The sequence below is a fragment of the Crocodylus siamensis genome, chromosome 6, assembly GCF_052110815.1.
Source record: "Crocodylus siamensis isolate JL-2025a chromosome 6, ASM5211081v1, whole genome shotgun sequence".
Lineage (NCBI taxonomy): Eukaryota > Metazoa > Chordata > Crocodylia > Crocodylidae > Crocodylus > Crocodylus siamensis.
Window position 1 is genome coordinate 92,500,066 of NC_143400.1, and position 17,934 is coordinate 92,517,999.

General features: G+C 64.6%; 2 protein-coding genes across 4 annotated transcripts in view; both read right to left on the reverse strand.

The window, feature by feature from the left end:
- Positions 1-318: 318 nt before the first annotated feature.
- On the reverse strand, positions 319-3,559 carry LOC149863171 (heat shock protein beta-7-like). 2 transcript variants are annotated; one of them, XM_090052961.1, is made up of 3 exons: positions 3,371-3,559; positions 786-925; positions 319-664 (listed from the first exon to the last, which is right to left on the reverse strand). In XM_090052961.1, the coding sequence occupies exons 1-3, from the start codon at positions 3,507-3,509 to the stop codon at positions 488-490; spliced, it is 456 nt and encodes a 151-aa protein (XP_089909087.1). In that variant the 5' UTR covers positions 3,510-3,559; the 3' UTR covers positions 319-487. The 2 variants fall into 2 exon arrangements, with proteins under 2 accessions (XP_089909087.1, XP_089909086.1); XM_090052960.1 differs by having other exon boundaries at positions 786-937; positions 3,371-3,552.
- A 2,892-nt stretch (positions 3,560-6,451) lies between these two features.
- The window catches only part of FAM131A (family with sequence similarity 131 member A), a 32,103-nt gene continuing 20,620 nt past the window's right edge, over positions 6,452-17,934 (reverse strand). For both annotated transcript variants that reach the window (XM_090050576.1, XM_090050575.1), the window contains exons 2-6: positions 16,538-16,677; positions 12,613-12,706; positions 12,189-12,371; positions 9,261-9,389; positions 6,452-7,734 (exon numbers count right to left, since the gene is read on the reverse strand). In XM_090050576.1, coding sequence (XP_089906702.1) covers positions 7,226-7,734; positions 9,261-9,389; positions 12,189-12,371; positions 12,613-12,682 — 891 coding nt within the window. In that variant the 5' untranslated portion in view covers positions 12,683-12,706; positions 16,538-16,677 and the 3' untranslated portion in view covers positions 6,452-7,225. The remainder of the gene's footprint in view (positions 7,735-9,260; positions 9,390-12,188; positions 12,372-12,612; positions 12,707-16,537; positions 16,678-17,934) is intronic.

Consider the following 17,934-nt stretch of genomic DNA (forward strand, 5'->3'; position numbering starts at 1 on the left):
ACACAGGCCCCTGCCACCTGCGCTGGCCTGGGCAGGTGCGTGCACACACACAAACACGCTTGCACACATGTATGTGCACATGCACCCCTGCAGCTCAGCAGCTGGGCTTTGTGGGATGGGGGAAGGTGTCCAGGCGGTGGTTTCCCTCCTTCCCGGCCCCCTGGACATCTAGCCCTGGCCTCCGTCCCAGTTCAGTCAGCCCTGCCTGTCCCCCAGGCTGAGCATGTGGGCCAGCTGCTATCTCCACAGAGGGTGCCGCGCCCTGCCCCAGCTGCCCGTGCAGTGCCCCCATCCAACAACTCCTAGCAGCAGCCCTGCTCATCACACATGGCACTGAGGACGGCCTTTATTCATGACGGTGGCACAGCAGGCAGCACGCAGACCCAGGAGTCTGGGCCCCTGGCCCAGAGACCACTCCCCAACCAGCATGCACCAGTCCTCCCTGAGCCATGGTGCCCAAGGCCCAGTGCACACTGCCACCCGGCACTCAGAACTGGAGCTCGCTGCGGTACAGGGGCGGCAGGTCCCAGCCAGCCCGGCGCGTGGCGGTGATGACCAGGGTGCCGGCATCTGTGAGGGAGCAGCTGATGGACAGCGGGTCTATGTCCTCCGGCAGCTGGCACTTGTGGGTGAATGTGTTGGAGACAGTGCCATCCTCAGCCACCTGCGGGGACATGAAGGACCTCACCTCCGTGAGGAAGCAGAGGGCACTGTGGGGGGGGGAGCAAGAGTCCTGAATGGAGGGGAAGGAGTGGGGGTCCCTGTCATCCCACTGCCCCGCTCACCTTCTCAGCCCGGATGACGACCTGGCAGTTGGATGTGGTCACCACAATGTCCTGAGGCTCGAATTGGCTCACATCGGCAGTCACCTGGTAGCAGTCGCCAGCCGCGTGCATACTGCTGCCGAGGCCGAGGGGGCGCAGGCCTGCAGGGGCCCCTGGGCAGAGGGTAGTGGGCAGACAGGGATGCAGCCCACTGGAGTACAGGGCTGCCGCGATATGCCCTAGCTGCTGGGGCTTGCCAGGCCTTGTGTAGTGGAGGAGGGGGTGCAGTGAGGCTCCTAAATGTGGAGAATCATGGGAGCAGTGAGGGCGGTCACTGTATACAGTGGCATGCAGTGCAGTGAATAGATGGAGAGGAGATCCAAGGAGTGCAATGGAGGGGGGCGGTTACTAGGTGCAGTGAAGATCCAGGGGGTTCAGTGGGGGGTCACTGGGTGCTGTGCAGATTAAGTTAAGCTCCAAGGGGTGCAGTGGGGGGTACTGGGTGCAGTGAGGATGCAGTGGAGATTCAGAGGTGTGGTGCAGTCACTGGCTGCAAGTTAAGTAGAGTAGAGACCCAAGTGGGCAGTAAGGTCGGGGGGGGTTGGGGAGTCACTGAAGTGTAGCTGCAGTGGACATTCAGGGGAGCAGTGGGAGGGTCACTCAATGCTGTGAGAGTATCATGGATGTTCAGGGGTGTGTGGGGGATCACTGGGTACAGTGAGGCTGCAGTGGATATTCAGCAGTGGGGGGGGGTCACTGACTGCCATGAGGCTACAGTGGACATTCAGGGATGCAGTGGTGAGGGTGACTAGATGCACTGAAGATGCAGTGGACATTCAGAGGGGACATGGGGGGGTCACTGGGTGCAGTGAAGCTGCAGTGAATATTCAGCAGTGCAGGCGCCGGGGAGGGGCACGGGGTTCTTTGAGGCTACAGTGGACATTGAGGGCTGCAGTGGGAGAGTCACTGGGTGCAGTGAGGATGCAGTGGACATTCAGGAGTGTTGGGGGAGGGGGTCACTTGGTGCTGCGAGGATACAGTAGACATTCAGGGGGCATGTGGGAGTCACTGGGCACAGTGAGGATGCAGTTAACATTCTGCAGTGCAGTGCAGGAGTGGGGGGGTCACTGGGTGCCATGAGGCTACAGTGGACATTCAGGAGTGTGGTGAGGGCATCACTGGGTGCACTGAGGACACCGTGGACAGTCAGAGGTGCAGTGAGAGAGTCACGGGGTGCTGCAAATATGTAGTGGACATTCAGGGGTGCAGTGGAGGTTACTGGGTACAGTGAGGCTGCAGTGGGCATTCAGGGATGTGGCAGGGGGTCAGTATGTGCACTAGATATTCGGTGGTGTGGGAGGATCACTGGGTACAGTGAGGCTGCAGTGAATACTCAGCAATGCAATGGGCAGGTCACGGGGTGTTGTACGGCTACAGTGGACATTCAGGGGTTTGGGGGAGGGGTCACTGGGGGCCATGAGGCTGCAGTGGGCATTTGGAAGTGGGCAGGGGTCACTGAATACAGTGAGGCTGTAGTGAATATTAAGCAGTACAGTGGGGGGGGCACTGGGTGCCGTGAGTATATAGCGGACATGCAGACCTGTGGTCCGAGGTGGGAGTGGGGGGTGGGGGGAGGGCACTGGGTGCCATAAGGATACAGTGGACAGGCAGGGATGCGGGGGGTGTTACTGTATGCAGTGAGGTTGCAGTGGACATTCAGGAACATTCAGTGGAGTGGTCACAGGGAGCCATGAGGATGTAGTGAACATTCAGGGGTACGGTTGAGTGGGGGGAGTCCACTGGGTATGGGGTGACTGCATTGGACATTCAGGGGTGCAGTGAGAGTCACTGGGTGCTGTGAGAATTCAGTGAACATTCAGGTGCAGTTGGGGGGGTCACTGGGTACACTGAGGAGGCAGTGAAGAATCGGGGTGCTGTGAGACTACAGTGGACATTCAGGGGTGCAGTGGCGGGTCCACTGGGTGCCATGAAAATGCAGTGAACATTTAGGTGTGTGGTGGTGAGGGTCTTTGGGTGCACTGAGGATGCAGGGAAGGCTCAGGGGTGCAGTGGGTGCCATGAAGCTGCAGTGGGCATTCAGGGGTGCAGTGGGGGGGGGTCATGGGGCATAATGCAGCTCAGTGGAGAACTGGGAGTGCGGTGAGGCTTCTGTGCAGTCTCTGGTGCAGTGGGTGCAGTAGGTGCAGTGCAGCAGCGCCATCCTGTCCTAGTGTGGAAAGCCCTAGTGTGCCAGCCTCCCCATCCCTGCCCCAGTGCCTGGGGCCGGTCCCTGGGCTGTGGCACAGGCTGCTGTCAGGTCACCCTGCAATAGTGCCACCGCCGGGCTCTTCTCTGAAGGAGCATGGCCAGTGTGGGGTGCGGCTGCCTGACAAGGGAGCTCTGCCCCACCGGGGATACTGGAGGTAGGTATAGGGCTTGAGGCCAGTCCTGTGCTGGGGTGGGGCTGGCCAGGCTCTATAGGGCCCATCCCCACCACCCATGGGGCCCGTGCAGGGTGCCAGTAGCAGCAGTAGGCTTTCGCCCTTGCCCCACCATTGCCTGCCCCCTCCCCAGCCTGGCTGTCCCTGGCCCAGATGCCCCCCTACCTGCATAGCTGTAGGCATCGCGGGGCCGGGAAGTGAAGGGACCCCGCGGCTCGCGGCAGGGCTCCCCAGGGGCCCCGCTCTTGCTGTAGGTGCTGATCTGCTCTGAGCGGTAGGTGGAGGACGAGCTGACGGACGCCATGGTGCCAGTGCGGGTCCTGGGGGGTGGAGGGTGTGCACGGTGGCCGCAGCAAGGCCATGCCCATAATTAGCAAGGGGGCCTGGGCACCAGCGCCTCTGGAATGTGAGATAAGGCAGCCGGGCCTGATAGTGCCTGGAGGGGCTGGGCCGTGTGTGTCTGTGTGTGTGTGTGCGTGCACATGCGCAGGCCCAGCTTCTCCATGGGCCCAGAAGCAGGGGTCTGGGGTTTGTGGGGGGAGGTGGGGCATGCAGTCCCTTGGCCACAGGGATGTGGGCACCTCCACTACGATCGGGTCCACAGGCCTGCGAGCCACACTGCGGGGCACCAAGCAGTGGGGCCAGTCCCAGGCCAGCAGAGGGGCACAGCATAAGAGAGGTGCCCACCGTGCCCAGGTGATGCTTGCAGAGCCATGGCGTGCCAGCCTTCCTGGTATCATGGAGACACACGTGAATGTACACACGTGTGCACATACCCACGCCAACACCCAGTATGCTTGCCTCCTACAAATGTGTGTAAACATATGCATGTACATCCCCCCAGCCATACAAACACACATGCATGTATACACCCACGCCTGTTCCTGTACATCTCTGCATGTACTCTGCCCCCCCTCTACCCCGCATACACCCCAAGACCCAGCCCACCAAGCCACGCAGGGGCCCAGAGGTCTGTACCCCACCCTTCAAGCCCCTGGTTCTTTGCAGGGAGAAGAGACCCCCACCTCTTCCCCCCCACCCCACCCAGTGGCCAAACCCACCTGGAGCAGGTTGCGCCAGGCGCTGGCTGTGAAACGTGGAGGCAGCTGGATGCGGGGGAACACGACAAGCACCAGGCTCCAGCCCCACTGTGCCCAACCCAGAGATGGCAGCTGCTGAGCCCTCATCCTGGTCTATGGGGCCCTGGATGCTTAGCTGCAGTGAGGGAGGTGGGGCTGGGCACTCTGGATAGCAGATGCCAACAGGGTGGCAGGGCACAGGTGGGTGCCAGCCTACAGCATGGCTGGCACAGCTGTGAAGGGGGCTGCAGAGCTCCAGCATCATGCCAGGCCCAGCTGGACATGTGCTGCTCCTGCTCAGAAGCAGCACTGGCACCATGCGGGGCCAAGGCTGGGGAGGCAGGGGGGCACAGGCATGGCCACAAACCAGGAACCATGTGCAGGGCACCAGAGTGGGTCAGACAGAGAGGGAGAGACACAGCCCATGGGGGTGAGAGACCAGGGCTCAGGTCAGCATATACATGTGCATGTACATGTGTGCAAGGGGACTCAGGCTAGTGTGCATATGCACTAGAAATAAGCCTGGGAGGGGGCGCAAGAGGCCAGAGCATGCTCAGGTCAGAGTGTGTGTGTGTGTGTGTGTGTAGAGTGTGTGTGTGTGTACAGGGGTGAGTGAGGGGGGTCAGCGTGTGTCTTGCCCAAGGGGTTGGGGAGCCTCTGGCCACAGGTGGAGGGTGCAGGCCTCGAGCCCCAGGCTGGCCTTGGCTGGAGGCTGGGGCTGGGCAGGCTGCCCCCATGCAGGCCTTGGAGCTCCCTGCAGCAGTGCGGGCACTGGAGTTACACCCATGGCAGCCCCCACAGTCCTGGGTTGGGTGCAGGGTGGAGACCCAGCTCAATTCCCCCCTCAAGCAGCCGGCCACTCCCTGCAGCTGAGCCTGCAGCATGAGGCATGGACAACCCCCAACCTAGCCCCTTGCCGGTGCCCTTGGGAGCTTCCCTCTTGGCCCTGCTTTGCCCTCCTGCACCACGCTCAGCCCTCCCCCTCCCCTGCTGCAGCAGGCAGCGCCCAGCCCTCCCTCCCCCCACCTTCTTGCCCCCAACCCAGGACCCCAGGCCATCCCCCTGCCCTAGTGCAGGGTCCCCATGGCTCCATGGAGCGCTCAGCTGGGGGGGCAAAGATACTGGGGCAGCAATAGCCACTGGGGCACAGGAGACCCTGGCCTGGTCCTGCCCTCACAGTCCTGGGGCAGGGCTCTGAAGGGCAAGAGTTTGGATTCCCCCAGGAGGGCAGCAGCAGCTGCCAGGGCTTGCACTGCACTGCCCCTTGCCCCGGCTTGGGTGGCTGGAAGTGATGGGACAGGGTGGGTGCAGGTGTAGGTGGCCATGTACCCTCGCAAGGATTGGAGCGTGCTGTGGGATCACGACCTCTGCTGAGCCATGCCTACCTGTGTGTGCAGCATCCTTGTGATGCACATGAGCACGTGCCATCCCTGGGGATGTGCTGGCACACCCACACGTGCCTCATGGAAGCGCACGAGTCTGTGTGCACTGCCGTATCTCACATGAGAGCATGCAAGGGGAGCAGGGTGTATGTGTGTGTGCGTGAGAGAAAGAGGTGACAAGTGGGGGGAAGTGTGAAAGCGGGGGGGGGTGAGGCAGGGTTTGAGTAGAAACTATGAAACGATAAGTGTGTGAGGTAGGGTGTGCGCACAGATGTGTGTGTGAGGGGCATGTGCGCATGGTGCAGCAGATACGTGTATGTGTGGGGGGGTGAGTGTGTTGGTGTAACACAAGTGAGTGTGCCTGTGGAATGGGGCACGGGCCTGGTGCCAAGGGAACCTAGTCAGGGCTGGGCATTAGGCCTGGGTTGACACCACATCTCAGCAGAAGCCTGAGTCGAACCCCCGAGACTGCCGCCCCCACGGCGCCCACCCTGCACCCCCGCCCACAGCCATGCTCCCACCCAGCGCCCAGGGCCCGGGGTGGAGCCGGATCCCGCCCCGCACAGCTGCGGCTGGGAGCAGGGGGCAGCCCGGGGGTGCAGGGGAACCATCCCGCACACGCATGTGCACAGCAGGGTCCCGTGCGAGTGCACCCACACGTCTCTGTCCCTGCACGAGCCCACGCGACCCCCAGCTCATCCTCCCCGACTGCGGCACGGAGAGAGCACCCGTCTCTACCGCCCGTGTCCGTGCCGAAGGAACCGCAGCCCTCACGCCCGCAGTGTCCAACAGGTTATATTTATATTTGAAGGCCGAGGCCGAGCCAAGGCCCCCAGACCGGGCAGGAGGCGGCAAGGCTGGTTACAGAAGCCATGACATCCCCCAGCCCCAGAAGGAGAGTCCGAGGGGCGGTACCGACCTGTGAGAGCCCCCTGTGCCCACCCGGCTCCCCTCCATGCTGGCAACCAGAGACACCCCGACAGCAGCATAGCAAAGCCTCATCTCTTAGCCCCCCGACAGGCACATGCCAGCTGTCCAAGGGGAAGGACCATGCCCCTCCACCAGCCTGCTCTATCCTCAGCCGTCTGCGCCAGCCCTGGCTGATCAGAACCGGCTTAGCCCCACCGGGCCTGGGGGCTCGGGGCGGGGTCTGGCCCACCCAGGAGGCTTGGAAGAGCAGCAGCCGTGCCCCCCACCCTCCTCAGCCAGCGCCAGGCCTTGCACCCTGCGGAGCAGCAGCCCAGAGAGCAGTGGGGCCAGCGGGCTCTGTGCCGGGGTTGGCTTCGGTTTGGTTTAATCCCCAGAAACACTCTCATGCAAAAAAACAGACAACAGAAACTGAGAGAGAGAGAGACACAGCAAGCAAACCCAGCCGGTGCCAGGCCCCGAGCCCGCGCCCCAGCCTGCAGAGGTGGGGGGTGATGGAGAGGGCTTGCCCCCCTGCCCCTCACCTCCAGGCTTGACCCTGGCATCATCCTCTTGGGGAACGGGGGGAGGGCGGGGAGGGGGCCACGGAGCAGGAGAGAGAGAGATGCAGCATGCCACGCGCCCCGGGCCGCTCACGGCGCCTCGGCCTCGTCGTCCTCCTCCTCGTCCAGGGACACCACCCCGGAGGACGCCACGTCGGAGACTTTCCGGCGCCCCCCACAGCTGTCCCCGTGCAGCTGGCATGGCGTGTGGGAGTCCTTGCCCACCACCTCCTCGTCCTCCGTGGGGGACAGGCAGGACTCGGTGTAGGACATGGAGTACATGGAGTCCTGGCAGTCCAGCTGCGCCAAGCTCCGGAAGGCACTGTGCCCAGTCTGCGGGGGCAGCTTGGCAAAGAGCAGCTCGTCGCCACCGGCCACGGCGCCCAGCAGCTTGGCGGCCAGCTCGGCCGGCGAGGCCAGCTCCTTGAGGATGAGGCTGTCCTCCAGGCTGCAGAGGCTCGAGCACAACGTCTCGGGCGAGATGGTCTGAGAGGAGTCGGTCTCGGGCTCGCAGGAGCCCTGCCGCCCGCCCAGCTGGCCCAGGCGGTTGTGAAGCAAGTCCTTCAGGAGGGAGCCAGGCGGCAGCTGGCCCGCGGCATCTGCAACACACACATGGCGGGGCGGGCACGTCACCACGGGCGCCTTGGCCGGCTGGGGCCTGGCACCACAGCCCCTGCCAGGGGCACGGGCCTGGGTACCCAGGGGTTGCCTGTTGCCCCTTGCCCCCACCCCACTGCCACCAACATGGCTTCCCCTCCCCGGCACTCCCTTCTTCCCCAGCTCAGCAGCAGCCGGCTCTGGGCACGGCTGTGGGGGGGCCCCACATCGCTGGCGTGGGGGGCGTGCAGCCGGGCATAGCCCAGCCCCGGAGGCGTGCGAATGCCGAGCCGGCCAGGTCAGGGCCGTGTCAAGGCCAAGGCCGGACTCTGGAGACCTGGCAGCGATGCTGCTGCCCGCCCCAGTCACAGAAACCGTCGCAACAACCCACTGAGGGCCTCCAGCAGGGCTGGGCCATGGCTCGGCAAGCTGTGGGCACTCGGCACAGCCCCTGCCCCAGCCGCCCCCTCTGCTCCCTCTATCTCGGCGTGGGCAGCACCACGGCTCCTGGATGCCCCAGGGATGCGCAGAGCCGGGGGCCGCGCTCAGGCCTCCCTGCAGCCGCCGCAGAGGGTGCAGATGCCCCGTGCGCTTCCACTCGCACGGCAGGCAACCAGTGGCCCAAGGCAGGAGGGAGGCTGAGGCCACCCCCCGGGAGCCCTCTGTGGAAGGACGGACGGCTGGCTCGAGGCACCGGGGGTGGGAGAGCTGGGGTGGCCCATGGCTGGACAAGCTGGGGCTGCAGAGCAGGCAGGGATCCTGCCCCACTGCCGCTCCCTCATGCCCCGGGCCCCTGCCACGGCCCTGCCAGGGGGGGCCTGGAGCCCACGGCGCGGGCACGGGGCCCCTGCTGAGCAGCTCCCGTGCCCTGCACCATGCCCACAAACCCAGGCGGAGCAGGTGTCCCCATCCCCTGCTCTTCCCCCTCCCTCACAGTAGCGAAAAGTAATTAGCCCGTTCGTCAGGCAGATTATTGCTGACGGCTTTGATATGCAAATGGCCCAAGATTAGTCGGCGTCTAATTACTGCGAGAAAAGGCCTTTGTTTGCACGGAAGGACACAGATTACACGCCTGGCCAGGCCACGTGTGGGTGCTGCCGCGCGTGCCAAGGCACAAGGGCCGCGGCAGAGCTGAGCATGCGGTGCCAGAGCAGCCGGGCACCTGTGGGAAAGAGGCAGCTGAGAGCCTGACACCCACGGGCAGCCTTGGCCCCGACAGCGCAGCTCAGCACCTGGCGCTGTGGGGCTGGATGGCGGCAGCGCAGGGGAAGAGGGGAGCCCTGGGTCTCTTGCAGGCCTGTGTCCCAGAGCGGGTGCTGCGCTGCACAGAGGGACCAGGGCTCCCCCGCCATGCCCAGTGTATGGCCCGCGGGCCGTCGGGGTCTGCCTGGCCCTGGGAGCAATCACAGGCGGGGGCTGCAGCATTGGCTCCAGGGGGTGGGGGGCACCATCCAGGCAACCCCCTAGTCCGTGCCCCGCTAGCTACACTGTGGCTGGTGACACCCGTGCCCCCACGCCTGCTCCTCACCAGCTGGCTGGGCGCTGTCGGTGCTGATGGCGAAGTCCTCGTCATAGGACTCGTCGTTGGAATCGTCCCCGTCCACAGACGACCAGGCCCGCAGCTTGGCCTCCGCGATGGCGAACTGCTCCGCTACCCCTGGGAGTGGGGGGAGACACCCGTCAATCATCCGCACCTAGCAAGGGGGTGCTAAGGGAAGGGGGAGGCATTGCATAACCGGGCACTTGCCTGGGCTGCTGGTGCCTGGCATGAACACCAGGACAGCCTGGCACACAGGGTGCCATCAGGGTCATGCCCAGGAGTGGCGATGGCTGCTGAACGTGCCTCCAGCCCTGGTGATGGGAGCAGGGCATGAGGCAGCGTAGCAGAGCAAGGGTCCACCCCCACAATCTGGAGGATCCCAAAGCAAAATACAGCTCCCCTCTGCTCCCCAGCCGGGCCCCGGGCTCCTGGTGTGAAGGTGCCAGCGCTGCACAGCGGGAGAAGGAGTGGGTGGCGGGCACCTGGGGCCTAAGGACAGGGTGACGTCTCCACACCAGGCAGGATGGGCCCTTTCGTCATCAGCGCTATGCCAACCCGGTCATTAAGGCGCCTCTCGAGTGGCTAATTCGGGGCTGCAGCTGCCTCTGTGCGTCACCGCCCCAGCGTTTCGGGGGGGGGAATGGACCTACTGTGGCACCCCTGGAGCTAGCACCAAGGCACAGTCCTGGCTTGGGGTGGGAAAGGGGTCCCTAGACAACTCCCCTCCCCAGGCACACCAGGCCCCACTGGCTGGCCAGGCCCGCCTGCGAAGGCATCGGGGGGAGTGGGGGGGCTATTGCAAAGGCTTCTGGGAAGGATCTAGGGCCTGCTCAGCTCTGGCCTTTGCTCAGCTGGGGGGGGGGTCTTCTCCTTGCCCCATCACAAAGTCCTGGCATCTCCCCTAGCAGAGAAGTTGTGCTCTGGGCCACAGCTCCACCCTAGGCCACGGTGCCAGCTCGGCCACGTGGACGTGCCATGCTCAGGAGCCCTGGGACCCTGCCACTATGGCTCCCTGGAGAGGACAGGAAGAAAGGGCATGGCCAAGAAGGGACGACACTGGCTGCAGGAGGGTGAGGGCTGGGAGTGACCTGTGCAGCTAGTGCCCGGGCTCCCAGCCTGCCCTGGCATGGAAGCCACCTCCCTCGGAGGGTGGGCACTGGGACTGCTCTTCCTGCCCTGCCCCCGAGCTCCCAGACTGGCCACTGAAACAGTAGCCAAGCTCCTAGGGGCTTTTAAAAATAAATGACCTGATACAGCCACACCCAGTATGGCACACACCACGCACTGCACTGCACATGCCATGCACCACACTGCACAGGTTGGCACCCACTGCACAGTACTACACATGCCAGGCATGGCACTGCACAATACTGCCTGTGTCTGCATCTGCATCCACTGCACAGCCCTGCCCATGCCATACACTACACTGCACAGATCTGCACCCACTACACAATATAGCACTGCCTGTGTATGAACCCATTGCACAACACTGCACATGGCATATGCTACACTGCACGGGTCTGAACTCACTGCATGGTGCAGCACGCACCACACTGCAGGTCGGCACCCACTGCACACGGCACCTGCTGCACTTCACAGGCCTGCACCACCGCACAGCATGGCACTGCCTGGGTCTGCACCCATTGCACAGCTCTGCACATGACACACACTACACTACACAGGTCTACACCCACTACACAGCACTGCCCACACCACACACTGCAGGAGTCTGCACCCAGTCTACTGCACTGCATACACCATGCAACACACCACATAGGTCTGGAGCCATTGTACAGCAAAGCACGTGCCATGCACTGCACTGCACGGCACTGCACAGGTCTGCACACTGCAGTACAATACCATGTGCCTACCCCGTGGGCACACTGTACATGCCCCTGAAAACTCTGCACTGAACCGCACTCCCATGACACCCCGCACCCCAGTGCTGCCCGGCGCAGGCCTGCAGGCCCCTGTGTAAAAGCTGCACAGAACTACACAGCCATGCCCAACACCGCACACGCCATGCACCACACTGCACGCCTGCCCCACACCTGGCACAGCACAGCCCTGCACGGGACGGCACCCACCAGCACTCTGTGCGCGCACGCCCTTCACCGCACTGCACTCCCAGCTGACTCATGGCTGGGGCACGTCCCCCCTCCCTGCGCAGCTCGGGGGCAGCTGGCCCGGTGCTGGGCTGCGCAGACGGGCGCTCCGATCAGGCCTGGCGAGCTCCATGCTGTAGCCTCTCTGCACTCCACCCTGTGGCCCCCTGAGGCAGGCTGGGCTCCGTGGTGACAGCCACATCCCCTGACAGCGCACTGGAGTGACAGGGCTGCGGCAGGGGACACTGGGAGCTGCCTGAGCAGGGTGCATCACCCCACCCTGTGCACAGCCAGCAGCCCCAGGGGAGGTGCAGATGTCGTCCATCCTTCCCAAGCATCTCCCAGCCCCGTGGGGCTCCCAGCAGACAGAAGGACCCTCCATGAATCCCCCCTCCACCCCCAGGAGGCTGGGCCCTGCTCTGCTGTGGCCACCCAGACCCACAGACAACGGGCACCAGAGACAGCAGAAAGCAGGGTGGGCTTGTGCAGGGGATCCTGACTGGGGGGCTGGGGGTGGGCAGTGCCCACTGTCCTGATCCCTGGGTCGGGGGAGCAGAGCCATGCCCAGGCTGGGGAGAGGGCACCACTCAAGACTCAGCCCTCAGGATCTGGGGGAAATGAGGGGATGCCGCCAACCCTCCTCCCTCCATCCCTGCTGGGCCCACACAGGGCAGGGCACTCACCTCTTGCCACTGCTTTAGGGGCAATGGGGCAGCCCCACCCCCTCACCAGGAGGGAGGAACACCAGGGCCCCCTCCCCGGCAGGCAGGCCCCCCAGCCCCACCCCCACCTGCCCCAGCCGGCGCCCCACCTGCGGCAAAGCGGGCCTCCTGCTCCCCTTCGCTCAGGTCCGAGTACGAGTTGAAGGCGCTCTCCAGAGCCACAGGCGAGTCCACGGGCTTGCACCAGCCCTTCCACTCGATGAGGTGTGCCACACGGCCCTGCGCCATGGCCGTCGGCTTCGTCACGTGGTCTTTCACCACCTGCGAGATACCTGCGGGCAGGCAGCAGCATCAGGGGCCGTGCCTGCGTGGGGCACCCACCCCGTGGCACAGCCGTGTCCCCCCTCCTGGGGGGGTCCCCCATCCCATGAACCACTTCCAGCCCCCCCCCAGAGCTACCTGCCCCCTCCAGGCGCTCGCACACCAGCACCTCCCATGGCCCCCTCTGTCCCCGTGAGCCCCCTCCCCTGGCCTCCCGCTGTGCCCCCCCAGACACCGCCCCCCATGTGTTACCGTGTAGGGAGGAGCGGGCCAGGGCAGCAATCTCCTGGATGGTGAGGGCTCGCCGGGACTTGGGTAACATTTCGACAGTGTCTTCAACATTTACCTTGAGCCAGAGGAGAACGAGGGGTGAGACCCAGCCCATGCCAGCCCCCACCCCTGCCATGGGGCCAGGCTGGCACACAGAGGGGGTGGGCTGTGGGGAGAGGGGGCAAGGGGGCAGCCAAGCAGGTGGGACTGAGGGCCTGTAAGATCCTACAGGACACCACTGACGGGAACCCAGGAGTCCCGAGTGCCACTGAGTGCCCACCTCTGGACCACGGGCCTCTGCTGCCTCCAAGGGCAGAGCCTCCTGGGGGGTAACAACTTATTACTGCTTCTGTTGTAGAGCATGCCATGGGACAGGGGGCTGAAATCCACCCTGGCGCCCACTGGACTCAGCTTGAAGCAGGAGGAGGAAAAAAATTGGTGTTTGAAGGGGTTTCTGCCCTCAGGGCCTGACAGCCCACAACCACGGGGCACAGCCCAGCAGCGGTGCCAGGCCAAGCTGCCCAGGCGCCAGCTTCCGCACGTGTCTTGTGCCCCAGCTCTTCCCTGCTCGCAGCCTGGCTGCCCCTAGCTCCATCTGTGCCCCGTTGGGGGCTGCGCCAATATGAGGCTGTTGGGCTAACACTGCAGCCACCCCATGCCGATGGCAGGTCCCAGCCTGACACGGCAGGAAGAAGCGAACGCCGAGCAGGGGAGGCCGGAGCTGGGGCGTGAGCGGCAGCACATGGGTCACTGAAGATGGTCTTGGGAGGGACACACACTCATGCAGCATACACACGTATCCGCTGTGCATACACATATGTGCACATGCATGCAGGTAGCGTTCACATGGCAACACAATCTCTCCCACTGTATGTGTGTGTGTGTAGTTGTGAACCCAGTATTGAGATGCACCCTCTCACAATCCATGCATGTACTCCTGCAAACATGCTACAGACACACGCATACACATGTGCAGATGTCCTCCCTGACATCATGTCGTCACTAGCGTACCGGAGAGGTACAGCTCCCCCCGCTAGCCAGCCACTTACACACCCGTGCCGGGCACACCAGCTCCCAGGCTGTGCATGCGTGAGACACATGCAGGCAGGTGGATGCCCTACGTTCGCACTGTATATGTGCACCCACACTGCTGCAGTCTCCCACAGTGTCTGGGGGTGGGCAGGTGCAGACATGCCCCCACACATGCGCACATGGGAGCGACACACCAGTGATGCATGCACACGCCTACTTGCTCCAGCTGCCCCATGCCTCAGAGGCCACACCAGGCAGAGGGGGGAAGACCCCCAGTCTCATGGTATTGTGTGACCTGGCAGGGCCATCTCTGTTGCCCCCCTCCAGCCAGAGGCTCCCACACAAGCCTCGAGTGCTATCGCCAGGCCCAGCCCAGGCACCCACCCGGCCCACGGGCACAGGGCAGGGGAAGCGCACACGGCACAGGGCCTCCGGGGTGGCTGCGAGGAAGCTCAGCACGCCCAGGCCCTGCAGCCCCAGCCAAGCCCCCCCCAAGCCCGGGGCACGACTCTCCCACCCTGCGCACGTGGCAGGGCAAGGGGCAACGCCAGCTGCCCTGACCGGGAGACCGGAAGAGCGCAGGCCGCACCAGGCACCCCGCCACTGCTGCCACTTGCGGCCATGGGCCCATCACTGCAGGAACAGCCCTGGGTGCAGCTCCGACCCGGTGGCAGTGAGTTCAGCTCAGCTCTGGAGCGGCTCCCGGCGCCCCCCGCCCGCCAGCGCTGCAGGGAGCCTTGCGGGCACTGCCCAGCCCCTGCCTGCCGCTGGCGGCTGCTGCTTCCCTGGGAAGCTGCTCCGGACGTGTAGCTTGCAACAAGGTGTATTTCCATGGCAACCAGTCACCATGGACTGATTTCTCCCAGGATACAGGCCGGCTCGGCACTGACGTCAGCGCAGCCCGGGAGGGGAGCACGCGGGGAGCCAGGCGAGGGCACAGGGGGCAGAAGGCGGGGGCAGGTCGGCTGGGCACTGCTGGCTGCGGAGGGGCAGGGGCAAAGCCCCCGGTGCCCTACTGCACCAGCTGCAGGCTCGTGGTCCGCTGACACCACCAGTCCCCTCCTTGTGACCCCTGCCACGGTGCAAGGCTGACTTCATGCCAGCCCTGGCCGGGCAGAAGTCAGCCAGTCCCAGGGGAAGAGATGCCCAGTCAGGCCACCACAGCGCCCAGCATCCGTGGATACGCCAGTGCGCCATGGCAGCGACCCCTGCCCCTTCCCATCCCCTCCTGCCCCACAGCCACCACGACTCCCAGGGGCTCTGGAGTCCCAGCTGCCAGCGTGGGGCTCACTTGCAAGTGGTGCAGGGGGCATGAAGCTAGGCAGGAGCCGGGACTCGGGCTTTGCCTGCAGTGGAGATGGGCACCGGGCCAGCACCGGCCTGGCCCAGCTGTTGCCAGTTGCGTTGGTGCCAAGCATCCGCAGCAGCTGCCCTGCGCTGGGTGCCCACGCAACGTCCCCCAGCCCGAGGAGCCAGGCACTGTGCTCATTCATGCTGCCTGGTGCTGCGCCCCGGGGCTGGGGGCCATCTCACCCCTGACACACAGGGTCTGGGGGGAGCGAGGCAGTAGTGTGGAGGGGCTGCAGGGCTATTGCTATTGCTATTGCTGCCATGGATGCCCAGGGAATGAAGGGCCCTGGCAGACTCTGGCAAGGGAAGACATGACGGCCCCAACCACAGCCACTGCCTGGAGCAGAGGCCCCCACCAGCCCCACCTAAAGGTCGGACGAGAGCTAGACCGGCACCAAGCTGGCTCTGTGGCTGGGACAGGACAACACAGGCCTCGGCAGTGCTGTCGGGTCAGGGGAGAGGTTGGGGTTATCATGGGTGATGGGGAAGGGGCACAGGGAGACTCAAGGAGCATGGATCAGCCCAGCCCCATCAGAGCCTCAGCTCTTGCCCCCACACCCCTGGGCACAACACCCCAGAGCCGGCACAATCATGCCAGATGCCCAGCAGCTCGGCAGGGTGGGTGCACAGGGCACTCAGGGGAGCAGGAGGCTGCTCGTAATGGGCAGCAGCTCCAGGGTGGGCAGGAGCACGGGGAGCTGTACGCTCTGCACGGCCCCGCCAGAGAGCGGGGAGCTGGCAGCTCGAACCCTCCAGCTCAGAACCAGACCTCGGGCCAGCCTGGATCGGGCAGGGCGGGGACGAGGGATCCCCACGCAGAAAGCCTGGGGGAAGGGGAAGCGAGTTCAGCAGCACGATGAAGTGGGCCAGCCCCCCAGGGACCCAGCAGCCAGCGCCGGCCTGCCCCGGTCGTGTCCTTGCCAGCAGCATGCCCTGATCTAATTGCTCTCCCAGCAACCGGGATCGGGGCAGCCCAGCCCGGCCCTACCCCATGGCGCTGCGCCTCCTAGCCAAGTCTGACCCTAATACCAGATCCACGCCACCCAGCCTAGCCTTCTACCCCAGCCCCATGCCCAGGAGCCCCTCTCTCAGCCAGGCTAAGGGGGGCTGCCAGTCAGTTACTTGGCTGTGATGCCCGGGGACACTGCCCAGTGCCTGGCACTGCCCTAACAGGGACCAAGTGCCTCTCAAAAGGCCCGTGGCCAGGCTGGACCACCTGGGGGGGTTGCAGGCATGTCAGAGATGGGGCTGCTGTGATTCACGGGCTGGAAATCCCAGTGGGGGTCGGGGGGGCTGGAAACGAAGAACATTGGAGCTGCCGGCTGGCTCAGGGCACATGCCTGGATGTGCAGAGTGGCTGCTGGGGGGGGCACGGGGAGCACAGGACCCATCCAAACTGCTCCACCCCGCCCTAGCTCTGTCTCACCCCCTCATCCCAGGACCCCAAGCAAGCACACACCCGGGGTCCCCTGCAACAAGAGATGCAGGGAAGTTGCGGGCCTCCCCCCACCCATCCTGCACCCACCTCGAGAGAGTCCTGGCTGTCCAACGAGCTGTGGCGAGCCAGGCGGTGCACCAGCGAGGTCCGGGTGCTGCCCACGGGTGACAGTGCACGCAGGGACTTCACCTCGTTCCACTCCACGTGCAGCCTTGTGTCCACGGCCACTGTGGGGAGAGCACAGCAGGGTGTCAGCACCGGCACTCCACGCCCACGGGATCAGGCCCCGGTGGCAAGTCCCCTGCTGAGCAGAGCATCGCCATGCACACATGTGTACCCACAAAGCACACACATGCCAGGCACGTGCAGACACAGCCAGGCAGGTTCTCAGTCCTGGGCACCTGGCGCCAGTGGCAGCACCCCCTCCAGCACCCCTGGGCAATGCCAGGTGACTGGGCAGCCCCCTCGCGGGCCAGCAGGCTCCACCTGTTGCCATGCCCAGCTTGGCCTTGGCCTGGGATTGGGACCTCTGCACCCCACTAGGCACTGCCGTGATGTTTGTAATATGCACGCGCCTGGCCTCTGCCCTCAGTGACAGCGCAAGTTCAGGTAGTAACGGGCTGTTGGCCTCTGCAGGTCAGGTGGGGGGGTGGGGGGGTAGCACACACCAGGGCTTACCTGTGTATCTACCTGGGAAGGACAAGCCTTGGCCTGGCTGCCACCCCCCCACACACACACCATGCTAGGAGCATTTCAGAGGCACTGTTTCTCTAGCCAAGGGCTTGTTTCAAGCTGCAACTACTTCCCACGGAGCCAGAGCATCCTATGCACCAGATGCTGCCAGGACGGGTGGGGGAAGCCTCCGGGGCAGACAGGGCCTGGTGGTGTGGAGACAGCCCCAGCTCGGTGAGATGACGCTGGGGTGATACTCAGCCCCCGCCCCGGGCCCAGCTTCATGTTGGCGCAGTGAGGGGTAAGCACTGATGGCAGCCTTCCAAACTGGTCCAGGCCCCAGCCAGCCCAGCCCCTACCCACAGCCCAGGGGACAGATGTCCCCCTGGACCCTGAAGGCAGGGTCCTGGCAGGCTCACAAACATGTGCCCGAGGGCTGGGGGTGGTCAGAAGCCAAATACGACGTTTCCCCTGGCAGAGCTGAGAGCAACACATGCCCTGCAGGGGCAAGGCTCCCAGTGAGTCCCTGGCTGGCTCTGACAGGCTGGTGCGGTCCGGGGGGCACTGCACCCGGGGCGGGGACGGACACCTCTATGAAGGGGAGGGAGGAGCAGCCCTGCCGGGCAGGCTGCAGGCAGAGCTTACAGGGCTGATCCCAGGAAGGCAGGTGGGCAGGGGGAAGGCGTGCCAGCCTGCACAGCCCCAGTGCATGAGCAGGGCACAGCTGGCATCTCACACCACAGTGCCTGCTGCCACCTACAGCTGGGTGGGCAGGGGCCACTGGGGCCCGAATCCAGAGCTCGATGCCAGCT

Excerpts from the sequence above, each read along its gene's own strand:
- LOC149863171 (XM_090052960.1), bottom strand. The coding sequence starts at position 3,509 with ATGGCGTCCGTCAGCTCGTCCTCCACCTACCGCTCAGAGCAGATCAGC. Across the intron at positions 938-3,370 it reads CGATGCCTACAGCTATGCAG|GGGCCCCTGCAGGCCTGCGC; the intron begins GTAGGGGGGCAT and ends CCCTCTGCCCAG. Across the intron at positions 665-785 it reads TCGTCATCCGGGCTGAGAAG|GTGGCTGAGGATGGCACTGT; the intron begins GTGAGCGGGGCA and ends ATGTCCCCGCAG.